At 37.5% G+C, this 15,025-nt stretch overlaps 1 protein-coding gene across 4 annotated transcripts in view; it reads left to right on the top strand.

Moving 5' to 3' along the window:
• Window positions 1-15,025, top strand: part of FSIP1 (fibrous sheath interacting protein 1) — a 210,043-nt gene that overhangs the window by 37,663 nt on the left and 157,355 nt on the right. For 3 of the 4 annotated variants that reach the window (XM_069596017.1, XM_069596019.1, XM_069596016.1), the window contains 3 exons: window positions 7,938-8,036; window positions 10,653-10,777; window positions 12,228-12,338. In XM_069596017.1, the coding sequence (XP_069452118.1) occupies window positions 7,938-8,036; window positions 10,653-10,777; window positions 12,228-12,338 (335 nt within the window). The remainder of the gene's footprint in view (window positions 1-7,937; window positions 8,037-10,652; window positions 10,778-12,227; window positions 12,339-15,025) is intronic. The other variant, XM_069596018.1, reaches the window with a different exon arrangement.

Genomic DNA, 15,025 nt, shown 5'->3' with positions numbered 1-15,025 from the left:
CTCCATTGTGAGTTTTGTTGTTGTTGTGTGCACTCCCTTACTTTCTGCCACTATAAGATGCTTCAGATTCGTCTTCCATATTTCCTGCATAAGTCCTAGAAAGTCAGCTGTTTCTCCAAGAAGCCCTGGTTCCTCCTATTGGAGAATGATACTAGAAACCAGATCTGGATGCTTGATCAATTTGTTGGTATTAGGGAGTTGTTGCTTCTGAGAAAGAAAGTATTTGTGTGTATGCTAACCTGTTATACACATATCTGTAAATATTTCTATGTATAACCATCTCTCTCTCTGTTAAGCTAAATATAGGTTCATACGGATGTCTCTGGCTTTATTACCACATGGATCCTTCTTGACTTTTCCTCTTGCTCATGTGTAACCTACATTCCAACAGTGAAAAACCTGGTTCTCACCATTGGCCACCTATTTAGTTAATTGTTCAATTCTACTGTACATGTGTAGTGATATCAGAATTTTTGAGGACATAACCTAATCAACTGGAGTAAAAAGCTCACATGCAATTTCTATTGCCTCTAGTCTTGCAGACTGTATTCATTTCCTGTTCACCTAAAATGAGCATTCTTCCCTCCATCCTCTTCAGTGAAATTAATTTGTACATCAGTAACACAGATTGTTTTTTTTTTTTTCCAAATTCTGTACTTTGTCCTGGGATTTTATTACATCTTAAATAATCTTTTGATAGTTAGCGTACATTAAGTTTCACTCTCTGTGCGGTGAAGCTACAGGTTTCCAAGAATGCGTAGTGTCATGTAATCACTGTTATGGTATCATACAGAATAGGTTTACCACCCTTAAAGATCCCCTGGGTGAATCCCCATTCAACACTCCCATCTTCCACCAAACCCTGGCCACCTGATCTTTTTACTATCTTTCTAGTTTTACCTTTTCCAAATATTGTAAAGTTGGAACCATTCTGTAAGTAGCCTTTTCAGATTGGGTTCTTTAATTTAGCAGTATACAGTTAAGATTCATCCATGTCTTTTTGTGATTTGATAGCTAGCTTCTTTTTGTCACTAAGTAACCTTTCATTCTATGGACAATATCACTGTTTTTCTCTTCATCTATTGAATGATATCTTGATTGTGTCCAGTTTTTGATGATTATAAATAAAGCTTCTTAAACATTCGTGTGCAGGTTTTTGTGTGGACATAAAATTTCCATTTTGTGGGTTAAATATCTAGGAGCAGGACTGTTAAATCATATGATAAATGTCTAGCTTTGAAAGAAACTGCCTGTCTTCCATATTGACTGTACCATTTTGCATTCCCACCAGCAAAAATGAAAGTTCCTGTTGTTTTGCCTCCTTGCCAGCAAATGGTATTGTCAGGTTTTTGGATTTTATCCATTCTAATAGGTGTTTATTGGTATCTCGTTGTTTTAATTTGCATTTATATTTCTGTAATGGCAAACGATGTTCAGCATCTTTTCAGGTGCTTATTTGCCATGTCTATATTTTCTTTAGTGAGTTGTCTGTTTTCTTATGGTTGAGTTTTCAGAGTTCTTTGTCTATTTTGGATGCAGGTCCTTTATGTGATATGTGTTTTGCAAGTATTTTCTTTCAGCCTGTGGCTTGTCTTTTCTGCAGGGCAGAAGTTTTTAATATTAATAAAAAGAATTCATTTGAATCAGTTCTGATGAGATGGATGAAACTGGAGCCGATTATACAGAGTGAAGTAAGCCAGAAAGAAAAACACCAATACAGTATACTAACACATATATATGGAATTTAGGAAGATGGCAATGATGACCCTGTATGCAAGACAGGGAAAGAGACACAGATGTGTATAATGGACTTTTGGACTCAGAGGGAGAGGGAGAGGGTGGGATGATTTGGGAGAATGACATTCTAACATGTATACTATCATGTGAATTGAATCGCCAGTCTATGTCTGACGCAGGATGCAGCATGCTTGGGGCTGGTGCATGGGGATGACCCAGAAAGATGTTCTGGGGAGGGAGGTGGGAGGGGGGTTCATGTTTGGGAATGCATGTAAGAATTAAAGATTTTAAAATTTAAAAAATAAAAAACTAAAAATTAAAAAAAAAAATAAAGTTTAAATTATCAACTTTTACTTTCATGGATCATACTTGTGGTGGTGTTTATAAAAACTCATCACTAAACTGAAATTCACATAGATTTTTATCCTATTTTTATAGTTTTGCATTTTACATTTGGGTTATAGTCCAGTTTGATTTCATTTTTGTGAAAAATGTAAGGTCTGTGTCTGGCTTTTTTTTTTTTTTTTTTGCATGTGAACATCCAGTTGTTCCAGCACCATTTGTTAAAGAGATTATCCTCTCTCTATTCAGAAGTCTTGCTCTTTTATTAAAGATAAGTTGAAAGGATGACCCTATTTGTGAGACAGCAAAAGAGACACAGATGTAACAGTCTTTTGGACTTGTGGGAGAAGGCAAGGGTGGGATGATCTGAGAGAATAGCATTGAAACATGTGTATTATCATATGTGAAACAGATCACCAGTCCAGGTTTGATGCATGAGACAGGGTGCTCAGGGCTGGTGCACTGGATGACCGAGAGGGATGGGATGGGGAGGGAGGTGGGAGAGGGGTTCAGGATGGGGAACACATGTACACCCATGGCTGATTCATGTCCATGTATGGCAAAATGATATCATGAAGTAATTAGCCTCCAATTAAAATAAATAAATTAAAAAAATAAAAAGCAGGAATTACTTTGCCAACAAAGGTCTGTCTAGTCAAGGCTATGGTTTTTCCAGTAGTCATATGTGGCTGTGAGAGCTGGACTGTAAAGAAAACTCAGTGCTGAAGAACTGATGTTTTCAAACTGTGTTGTTGGAGAAGACTCTTGAGAGTCTCTTGGACTACAAAGAGATCCAACCAGTCAATCCTAAAAGAAATCTACTCGGAATAGTCATTGGAAGGACTGATGCTGAGGCTGAAGCTCCAATACTTTGGCCACCTGATGTGAAGAGCCTACTCATTAGAAAAGACCCAGATGCTGGGAAAGATTGAAGGCAGAAGGAGAATGGTACAACAGAGGACGAAATGGTTGGATGGCATCACTGACCAATGGACATGAGTTTACGCAAGCTCCAGGAGTTGGTGATGGACAGGGAAGCCTAGCGTGCTGCAGTCCACGGGGTAGCAAAGAGTCAGGCAAGACTGAGCAACTGAACAACAAATCACAGTTATAGGCTCAGAATAATGCTAGGCTCAGAATAGTTCTCAAGGAGGACTATTAAGCCAGAAAAATCAAGCTCCATTTATCTGTATGACTCTGGGTAAATTACTCTGCCTCTCTGAGCCTGATTTACCTCATCTGCAAGTGGAAGTAATGCTACTCTGTGTTGTGGTAAGGCTATGAATGTTCAGTGAAATGATGGGTGTAAATGAGACATTCACTAAATAAATAAATAAAGATAAGTTGAGTATGTTTTTCTGGGTCTGTTTCTCAACCCTCTGTTCTGTTGCAGTGGTCTTTGTGGCTGTTCTTTTACCAGTACCATGTTACTTTGATAGCAGTGAGTGTTTTCTGTTTTTAAAATTATACTCGAGGGTTTGTCTTTTTATACTTCTGTAAATCAATTTTGAATTTCTTTGTTAATTCTAGCAATTATCTTGATTATTTCTTTTCTTGAACTTGTTTGGTTGTTTTCAGTTAAATTAGTTTCTTCATTTAAATTAGTTAAGTTCTTTTTATTTTCTCTTAAAATCTGTGTCTACTAGGGCTGCCATTAAAAAAATACCACAGACTGAGTGGCTTAAAGAGCAGAAGTTTATTTTCTTACAGTTTTGGAGACTATACGTTTAAGATCAAGGTACTGGAAAATTCATTTTGGGTGAGCTCTCTTCCTGGCTTACAGACGGCTACCTTCTCACTGCGTCCTCACATGGCCTTTTCTCTAGGCCCAGGGGTAGAAGAGGTGGGGGGTGAAGATACCTCTGGTGCCTCTTCCTCTTCTTGTAAGGACACTGGTTCTACTGGATTAGAACCCTACCTAATAATCTCATTTAACTTTAATTATCTCCTTAAAGTACAGCCACACTAGGGGTTAGGGCTTCAACATGAATTTTGGGGGCATACAGTTCAGTCCATAACAATGTGATAAAGGCATCATTGGTATGAATTTGTTTCTAAATATAGACTTAGCTCTATACTGCATTCTTTCTTATGTGTTATTATCATTATTCTCTACATGTTGTTACTGTACTCTTATATCCTCATTGACCTTATAGTTAATTAGAAAATGGTGCTTTTCCTTTGTTCTCCAGAATCTTTCATAAGCCGTCTGCTTTAAAAGCCAATATAGAAATCTGTAATACTGTGGGCATTTTTTTGATATTTTGAGTTTATTGAACTTTTCTCTGTAGTCTAATGGGGGTGGTTCTTAATTGCATGGGACATTTGGATGTATGCATTAAAAAAAATTTGTTTTTATTTATTTGACTGTGCCAAGTCTTAGTTGCAGCATGTGGGATCCAGCTCCCCGACTGGGGACTGAACCCAGGCCCCCTGCATTGGGGGCATGCAGCCCCAGCCCCTGGGCCACCAGGGAAGTCCCTGGCTGTGTGCATTTTTGGCTGGTGTCATGATGTGCGCTGGGAAGGGGTCTGTTTCTAATTCTTAGGGGAAAGCAAGCACTCCTGGTTCTCGTCCATGCTCCAGGCCAGCCGTGCAATTGTATGTCATATGTTTCTGTGTGTGTATTAGGAGCAGGGGAGTGAGTGAAAAAGAGACAGGGAGAAAGAAAGGGTGAATATATCATGCCCTGTCTCCCTCAAAACATGCCATACTGCCATCGGTGCTTTGGAGCCTCAGGAGTATGTGTGGAGCACTGTGAGCAGAGTCTCCTAGAATTCCAGGTGTTCAGTGAGGCAGAGCCCCCTGTGCTCTGGTTTCCCCATTTTCTTTGATGATCTCAATCTAACTCCAGGATTTCGCCTCCAAAAGGGTGAGTTCCAGGGAGCAGTCTCACTTGTGAGTCACTTGTGTCTACTCTAAACTCATGCCAGTGATGCTCTTCCAGGTCTTTCCCGTTGTCTGGGATGGGCTTTCTTCCCTAGGTGACCGGAAGCAACTTAAATCAACCCTCCAATCTTCCTCTTTCAAGACTCATATTAAAAATTGTGCTCAAAACTTTTGAAAATTGTAAAACACTATAGAATTTAATGAATCTTTCATTCAATAAAAAAATTAATAAAAAAATTGTGCTCAGCCCTTGATATCTGAAGGGAGATTTCTTTTTTCCCTTTAGCTAAATGTTTTTAGTGAGGACATTTGAAAAACTGCCTATTAACTTTTAATTTTGATATAATTTCAGACTGAAAGTCTCAAAAGTATGAAGAATTCACAAATACCCTTTACTCAGATTTCCCATGTACTAGCATCTTACCACATCTTCTGTCGTCTTCTCTACAGACGGACACACACACACACAAATCAGGAAATTAGTATTGATACAATACTATGATCCATCAAGGCTTTATTCATGGTTCACCAGTTATCCCACTTAAATCCTTTCTACCAAAAAAAAAAAAAATTCAAGCTCTTTCATTGCATTTAATTGTTATGTCTCTTTAGTCATTCTTTGTATTTTATGACATTGGCATTTTTGAAGACTATAGGTCTGTTATTTTGTAGACAGTTGCTCAGTTTGGGTTTGTTTATGTTTCCACATATTGGGTTCAGGTTATGTATTTTTGGCAGAAATCCCATAGAAGTGGTACTGTATTCTCAGTGAATCATAACAGAAAGTGTGTGACGTCGATTGTTCCATTGCTGGTGATGTTAACTTTGATTATTTGGTTAAGCTGGTGTCTGCTAGATTTCTCCACTGTAAAGTTACTATTTTTCTTTTTGCACTGGATAAATTATCTTGTGGGAGGATATTTTGGGGCTGTTATCTTGTTATTCATTAATTTCTACTTGAATCAGTTATTATTATGGTGTTTATCAAATCATTATTTTCTAATCCCATCATTTTTCTACATGAATTAGAATTCTTGGTTTGCTTTTTACTATAAGGAAGAGCTTTCTAATGAAGGCTTTTGTAATTTAGAAAATGCTTTTTTCCTCTCAAGTTGAGTTTCTACAGTTGAATGTCTTCCTTTTACAACTGTTGTCTTTTAAACTCAAGGCTAAACTGAGACCTTTGTGTTAGGGCTGTACCCTAGCTGTACCCATTCTGTCTGAGGCAATGATATCCTGAGACTATGCCATAGGGTCACATAAATGATTTCAGCTAAGAAGAACTCCTTGGTTTAAAACCTTCAGTGTCACCTTGCTATAATAGTTTTTTGTTTGGCAGGTTTTCATATGTTTAAGTCTCTATAGGTACTTTAGAATAAAATTAAGTGAAACTGCTATTAAAGAGGAATTATGTGATCAAAAATATGTTACCATTTTGGAAATATATATGATACAACTTAAACCAATAACAGAATGTTGCCAAATTGCTGACTTGCTGTATGCGTCAATGAATATTTAAGAGCCCTAATAACAATGGTTGCAAAAAAATTAAAGTTTGAAAAGAACTTCAAAACTTTTCGCCTGCTAAGTAGCTTACCTGTCTTCTTGTAAGGCTTATACCACTAATTTGCTAGATGAACTCATCAAACACTGGACAAGGATTATGGTTGCACTGTTAATCCTGGTGGTGCGACACTACATTATTATGAATTCCAAATTAGGGAATTTGAACTGATGAATTTGTTTTTACTATCAGAAGTTGTATGTTTTGAATTTGTTGGTATTTGTGTCATGGTGAATATATCTTGCCCATATCATCTCCAAGCAGGTGCTCAAATCAGGTTTATTTCAGAGGTAGGGGGTGAATCCTCTAATATCTTCAAGATATGTCATGTTTTCTAAAGCAAAAACATTTCTGTGCCACAGCCTGGCAGATGCTTTCATGTTAAGGCAAAGTGGTATTTATTTATGTTAGCTGTTTCTTATAAACATATGGTGTCTAAATTAGCTTAATAGAACATAAGACAAATTAAATTAAACAAAAAGGGTTAAACACAGTTTCTTAATTTTTTATGTGTAGTATCCCAAGAGAATCCAAAAAAGAAAGCTAACTGCCAAGTATCTCTCCAGTTTTCTCTCAAACACATTCTGTTATTTTAATGACGGATCATATATCTGAAATCTCACCTTGTGGATCTAAAATAAGGACTAGAAACACAAAGTTATTCAATGTGTATATTCTCTGTTTTAAGAATGTTAGAATTTGGGTATATTATATCCAGGTAATTAATGTGATATTTTAGCACACCCTGGTGCATACTTCTTGCACAGAAGTTCTAGGGAAACTGTTGACTGGCTTTGATTTCTCGCTTTCAGTGGCTCATGTGTACAAAGATGATTATCATTTCTATCTGAAAGTGACATTGTCTTAAGAAACGTGTAGAGGAAATTGAGGAATATTGCAGAGAACATTATTAGATCTTAATCTGTTTTTTAAAACAACTGTCCACATAAACGATTCCTTATTTATTTTGTATGTATTGAACAAATGATTTTTAAAAAATTCATTTATTTTTAATTGAAAGGTAATTGCTTTACAATATTATGTTGGTTTCTGCCATATAATAGCATGAACCAGCCATAGGTTCCCTTCCTCTTGAACCTCCGTCTGACCTCCCACCCCATCCCACTCCTCTAGGTTGTTACAGAGCCCCAGTTTGAGTTCCCTGAGTCATACAGTAAATTCTCACTGGCTATCTATCTTACTTATAGCAGTGTGTATACTTCCATGTTACTCTCTCCATTTGTCCCACCTTCTTCTCCCACCACCGCTTCCCCATGTCCATAAGTCTGTTCTCTATATCTGCGTCTCCATTGCTACCCTACAAATAGATTCATCAGTACCGTCTTTCTAGATTCCATATATATGTTAACATATGATATTGAACAAATGATTTTTAAATCACTAGATCCTTCTTGTAACAAGCATGAAGATACCTTTTTCTCTGTGTTTCACACTCAAGTTCCACCAGAAAACTATGAAAATCATATGCAGAATGTCAAACAAGGTATGTGATTTTATATACTGTCACAAGAAGATACTAGCTATATATACAAATATTCACAGATGAAATGATTTGATGTGATTTAATTCAGTGGTGAGGGGAAGTAGGTGAGGTTCTAGATGAAACAGAATTGGTCACAAGTTAATCATTATTGAAGTTAGTTGTTGAGGGTTCATTATAATAGTCGTCTTTCGGACATTTGAAATTTTGTGTAATAAACAGTTAAATCTGGCTGCTAGTAATGGAAATCTAGTTTAAGTGAAAAAGAAAATTTATGGAAAGAATCTTCCTGGTAGATAGCTTCTTTGATTCCTAAGATCGTATCCTTTTGCTAGTCATTGGGTGAAAGTGAAAGTGAAAGTGAAGTCGCTCAGTTGTGTCCGACTCTTTGTGACCCCACGGACTGTAGCCTACCAGGCTCCTCTGTCCATGGGATTTTCCAAGCAATAGTACTGGAGTGGATTGCCATTTCCTTCTCCAGGGGATCTTCCCAACCCAGGGATTGAACCCGAGTCTCCCGCATTGTAGACAGACACTTTACCGTCTGAGCCACCAGGGAAGTCTGGAGTCATTGGGAGGGTGATTCAATTCCATAATCCTAGAGAAGAGACCATGATCTGTCTTGGGTTAGGTGCCCACCCTTTGTCCAACCAATTCATCCAACCCAGCAAGAGTTGGGGTCACTAATGGGACATGGTAACTTCTACCCTGGATCACTCCCAAGATGGGGAGGAGAAGAGGACATTTCTAGGCAAATAGTTTCTACCAGACTATCTAAGATTTTTTCCTACAATGTATTAAAAGTGTATTTTAAAGAAACTATTATAAATGTAGACAAAGATGCATTTAATTTGATTTATTTTAATGTGTTAAGAGAATATGAAACTTCAGCTGAATGAATAAACTTCAGATTTCAGTTAAAAAGACTATATACAACTTGGATTATGGGAAAGAGTTATATGTTTTATATCTAAGAAGGCCACTCACCAAAAAAATAACTCCTGCTTTAACTATTGGTGTTTGTAAGTCGCTCAGTCACGTCCAACTCTATATGACCCCATGGACTGCCTCCAGGCTCCTCTGTCACTGGGGTTTTCTAGGCAAGAACGCTGGAGTGGGTTGCCATTTCCTTCTCCAGCGGATTTTCCTGACCCAGGGATCGAACCCAGGTCTCCCACATTGCAGGCAGATTCTTTACCATCTGAGACACCGGATTGATTAAAGAATCAAATCTCAGTTATAAAGCATAGATTTTTTTTTTTTTTTTGCCTAGAAATGTGTAACTTAAATTTAAGTAAAACTTTGTTGTTGTTGTTTTTTTTTACTCAAATTTATTTTAGTCTGAAAAGAAATTAAATCCAGAGATCTCACGCTTTTTCTTGGTCTTTCCAACTAGTGTTATCAAAATTTATTCTTTAATCATTAAACTTGTACTGAATCTTTGCTAATGAACCACAAAAACACCAGTTGACTAGCTCCCTTAATCCTTTTTATTGTGGTGACCTCTCTTATAAAACAAAGATAACTTTTAAGTAAGCCTGTCTGCATTGAGTTACTGGCTAGTGTTTTTTTTTTTTTAAATTAAATTTAATTTTTTTTTAAATTTTAAAATCTTTAATTCTTACATGTGTTCCCAAACATGAACCCCCCTCCCACCTCCCTCCCCATAACATCTCTGGGGTCATCCCCATGCACCAGCCCCAAACATGCTGTATCCTGCGTCAGACATAGACTGGCAATTCAATTTGGGAGAATGGCATTCTAACATGTATACTATCATGTAAGAATTGAATTGGCTAGTGTCTTTTATTTTTTTTCTGTAGAACTTTAATATGGCAGTTTATCCTGTTTTGTAAGGTGGACTCTTATTTGTCATTTAGGAAGACTCTTTTTATGCATATTGTTAGAGCTTTAATGAAGGATTTACATGGTCTTTTTAAAAAATGCTTTAAATGTGGCTACAGTGAAAACAAGATATTTTATAAAGGGGATAAGAGGCCACAAGTATTTTTCTTGCTCTTGTCTTGAGCACTCAGGGTCTGAACAACTGACGTTGATGCAAAGCTCTTCAAAGGTTCAGAAAAACTGACAAACTGAGATGGGCTTTAGGGGTTTGTGCAGATAGGATGTGGGACATCTAGAACACTTATGCCCCGACTTGGCTTAAAAAACAGGTTTGAATGAGAAGTTTATTGTTCTGAGAAGATAACATCGAATCAATGAGTAGTAGGTAATGATTCTAGTCTTTAGAGTAAGTTTTGTCATATAAATACTAAAATAAAATATATGTTAAAGTTCTCATGACGTCAGTGATTTCTCCTTCGTGTATATCACTTGAAGTTCTTTTCATTATCTCCCATGATTCCAAAGGAATCAACAGCAGAAAGTTTGATACATGATAATGAGTAACAAAAGTTTTATGAGAACTTCATTGCAAATTATTGTAGCACATTTATATTTTTAAGAATAAATGTTTGTGTGTCTTAAGTTTCTGATCTAAAATTTAGGACCTTTTCTATGTGTGTTTATTTCTTATATGTTTCAATATATGCTTAAGGTAAATTCTGGCATAATGGACAATTATAATTCTGAAAAAATTTTGAACTTTTTTATTATTAGATTTTACCTATGATGTGGAAAGAAATGAGTCAATGATCAAAGAAGAAAATAAACCTTTCTCAAATACAGAAAAGATTGAGCTCAGGGGTAAACACAGCCAGGATTTTATTAAGCGAAACATTGAGGTATGTACTTAGAAATTTAGAAGCCAGAATGTGGGACTAAATGAGTTGCAAAAATGGAGATAGCTGTGTTCATTGTCTTAAAATTTTTTTTTTGACCATGATACATGTATATGTAATTGAAGCAGTTTATATAACTGAAAGAGAAGTTTTATGAACCAATGCTTAATTTCACTATTTTCTACTCCATCCTAGCCTATTCTATCTCATCCTACCCTCTTAAAAAATGCTAGCTGCAACTTAATACATTTGTTTCATTGCCCAGAAATGAATCTGGTTCCTTCAATTTGAAAAACATTTATTTAAATAATAGTTTTATATACTGTTTCCCAGATTTTAAATTGCATATTAGTAAAATTGGTTTTATTTAAGTAATGAGATTGATTTTATAGTTGGTGCATTTAGAAATTTGAGTGGAAAATGCTCTTGGCAGAGGTGGAGAGGTCAGCTGGTTGTCTGCCTACTGGCCCTGCCTCTCCTCTCCCGGCTCCTGGAGCAGCCTGTTATTTGCTTGGATTAGCTCACTGATATAGAGGCTTAACTTGGTTTTAAAGGCCGTGCAGTCTGACTTGGTTTGTCCTCAAGGCAGACTTAGACTAACCAAGGGCACAAGGACTCCTGTATTCGACCAGAATGCGAAATAATTTACAGCAAGAAATAAAAGTATGGTGAACAGAAGGTTCACGGCGAGCCACTCAGGCAGTTAAATCACTAGAAAGCTACATTGATAAGTGTGACGTTTTAAGAGGAGAGAGTTAAGTAATTCATAGTTCAAGCCTGATGTTTTCCACAATTAGCACGTCTTTTCCAGGAAGACTGGATTCATGGGTCAGCCTGCCACTGCCAGGACTGGCCTCTGGGACTCTTGACTTTTAGGTGCTGCATGTTCCTATGATCTGAAAGAAACCTTCTCCAACTTGTTCTTTTTGCACTGGCTCATTGTTGGTTGACATAATATATAATTTTCCAAGAGCAGTAGGGTTTTCCCCATATCTAAGTTCTTGCTGACACAGCAGCTCTGCCATAGATTTTCCTTTTTTCCTTTTATCAATAGTAACTGAATCCTATTTAAACTCCTGATGTGATAGTCTTGAAACTTAAAAGCATTTTCATTTAGTGGATATATACCACATAGAAAGTGGTAAGATTCCTCCCAAATGTCTCAGCAACTATGTTGCATTTGATACATTTAATATAAAGAGAGGTTTGCAAACTGCCCATGTTTTATTTTTTATATGAAATGTTTGTTGAGATGGTTGAATATCTTTGCTTGGAGAATGGAGCTCTACCAAAATTTAGAATAAAATAAAATTAACAAGCAAATGAAAATACCTAATATAACAAATTTTACCTTAGTGAATCTGTATTATAGAAGCCTCAGATTCCATTTTAATTTTTCCTGAACTATGAGTTGCCTTGAGTATTTAATATTTTCTTTTGATACATTCTATAGTTGGCCAAGAATTCGGGAAAACCAGTGATGATGATTGACAGAGAAAAGGAAAAGCTGGTTGAACTTTTGAAGGACTTAGACGATAGTGATTCAGGGCTGTCCAGTTCTGAGGTAAGTAAACTCTGATATTCTACAGGCTCCACACGTCTTAATTTTTATTTTTAAAATCATGTTGTTGATCAAATAGCAAAAATTGCAGTAATTTTTCAAATTATGAGGCAATGTTTTTAACTTAAAAATCCTGCTTTACAAATGTATTTTTATTGAAAATTTCCAATTTATTCTTGTTGATTCATCATTGACTCTCTTATATCATTATGAGTGACCTACATGTTGGCTTTCACAATAATACCCTCTGCCTGTGATGTGAGAGGCTTGCTCATTGATGACATAGAAATATGTTTCTCTGGATCCTTTTATTTTGGATATTTCTTATTATCCCTAAACTGATTCCACATAATTTCAGTGTAATCTTTAGTAACCCTTAAGACCATCATCCTGCTCCTGTCCAGGTAACGTTGGGCATTCAGTTCCCTGAAGAGTCTGGGGCAAGCACAGGCTGAGTCTGAGGAGTGAGTCCAGGCTGTGATTGTGAGTATTTATAGGGCCTGGCAGGTCACATAAGTAATGCAGGCTCAGAGTTTGCACTTCTAGCCCTATTCTTACTTCCACAAAGAAATACATTGTCCTGTGTTCCTTGAAACTCTTAGCTCTGTCATCTAATTTCTGTCCCCCTGTGTTTAGTAGAGATGATATGGCGACTGCTGCTGACACCCTGCAGCAGCCTTTTACCTAGCACATCTGTGCATCCATCCCCTGCCGTGACTCCTTCTCGGGAGAATTGTCCTGGGCCAAATGGGAGCTGACCAGTCCAGGACAGGACGACACCCGCCCCCACCCCGCCCAGCCCCTTTGTTTCCTCACCTTGAAACAGGATGAGCTGTGTGCTGCGGTTTGTCCTCCAGAGCTTCCCCAGGGGTCAGTCGGTCTTCAGCTGAGGCAACATCCTTGTCTGGCTTTGTTCCCTTGTTCCTGGCCTGCTTTCCTCACATCCCTAATCCTGACAGCACTCTTCCACTAAGTCACTTAAACAGGAATCTCTGCCTCAGTTTCTGGGTCTAGGGAGCCCAGCCTAAGACATGTGGGTTCAGAGGGCAGTTTTAGCTCTGGCTAAAAAGCAGTGCATGTGCAGCAATATCTGGGCCAGTATGCCAGTCAGTGGCTGCTGCTGCATAGAAATCCCCGCCCAGGTCTGCCTGGATCCTCCAATTTGTCAAGAGAAGCTAGAAATTCAGATTAAAAAAAAAAAAACAATTCTCTATAATTCCCACTCTAAGAAAGGCTGGTGTACATTCCTCCAGGTTCTGTATTCACAACTGACACTGTGTTATGGCGAAATGGAAAATGGAATCTACAGACACTGGAGGTGGTTTAGGAGAGTGGTTGAGTGTCCTAGCTTTGACTGGAGGTGGTTTAGGAGAGTGGTTGAGTGTCCTAGCTTTGACTGGAGGTGGTTTAGGAGAGTGGTTGAGTGTCCTAGCTTTGACTGGAGGTGGTTTAGGAGAGTGGTTGAGTGTCCTAGCTTTGACTGGAGGTGGTTTAGGAGAGTGGTTGAGTGTCCTAGCTTTGACTGGAGGTGGTTTAGGAGAGTGGTTGAGTGCCGGCTTTGGCAGACTGGCTAGAAGCAGGATCTGCCACTTGCCAGTTCTGTCAGCTTAGGAAGTTAGTTCTTCTCAGCTCGGTTTCTCCTGGATAGAAATCTAAAATGGTCTCACTGGACTAGGATCAGAGTGTTGGCAGTGGGCTGCTTTCCTTTCTAGAGGTTCTTCAATAATTAATTTCTAAAATCTTACATCTTAACAGGGCAGGATCTTTGGTATGCCTTGATTTCCCTCTTCTCCCATTTCTTCTCCTCTAGAATGCATTGAAATCACTTGGAATTTTAGTTCCAGGATGTTATACGTTTTCCTTTTAAAAATAGTATGCTGCTTATATTTCAGGAATCTTTCTCAACAGTAGCCAAATTTTAAAACCACCTTATTACCTGTGTATTTAAACTCAACTAACTGTTTATTGGGGCTTCTCTGATGGCTCAGTGGTAAAGAATTGGCTGCAGTGCAGGAGATGCAGGAGTTGTGAGTTTGATCCCTGGGTCAGGAAGATCCCCTGGAGGAGGAAATGGCAACCCACTGCAATATTCTTGCCTGGAAAATCCCATGGACAGAGGAGCCTAGTGGGCTACAGTCCATGGGGTCAAAATCATTTTTCCTGAGTTATTTTTCTGGAATTAAAAGAATTCCCCTAAATATGATGGTGTATAGATAATTTTTGAGTGTTTGCATATTCAAAAATTAATTCTTCTCCCACTTGAATGATGGCTTCAAATGGTAGCTTTAAATGGTGTTAACTAAATTCTAGATGTAAAATCCTTTCTGGAAGCTTGTAGGATTTTTCTCTTTATTTTTGAATTCACCAATTTTATCAGAACTTATTTGTGTGCATCTTTAAAAATACATTTTTGTTCTTGCATGGCACCTTTTAGGCAGGTACTTTTTACCTGAAGTTTCAATTTTCTCATCTGTTCAGAGAATTTTCTTCTGTTATTTCTTCTCTTCTGTCATCTCTTTTTCTTTCCTTTTGGGCTTCCTATAAAGTAGGATATCAATTGGGAAAGGGATTAACTGCAAGTCACAGAAAACTTTAAAAACCATGACTTAAATAAGAAATTTATTTATTTTTTCTGTAACAAGAAATCCAAGTGTAAGTAGCTAGTGTCTTTTGATCTTCTTGACTCATGG

The sequence above is a fragment of the Ovis canadensis genome, chromosome 7, assembly GCF_042477335.2.
Source record: "Ovis canadensis isolate MfBH-ARS-UI-01 breed Bighorn chromosome 7, ARS-UI_OviCan_v2, whole genome shotgun sequence".
Lineage (NCBI taxonomy): Eukaryota > Metazoa > Chordata > Mammalia > Artiodactyla > Bovidae > Ovis > Ovis canadensis.
This window is presented reverse-complemented; position numbering and strand designations above follow the sequence as displayed.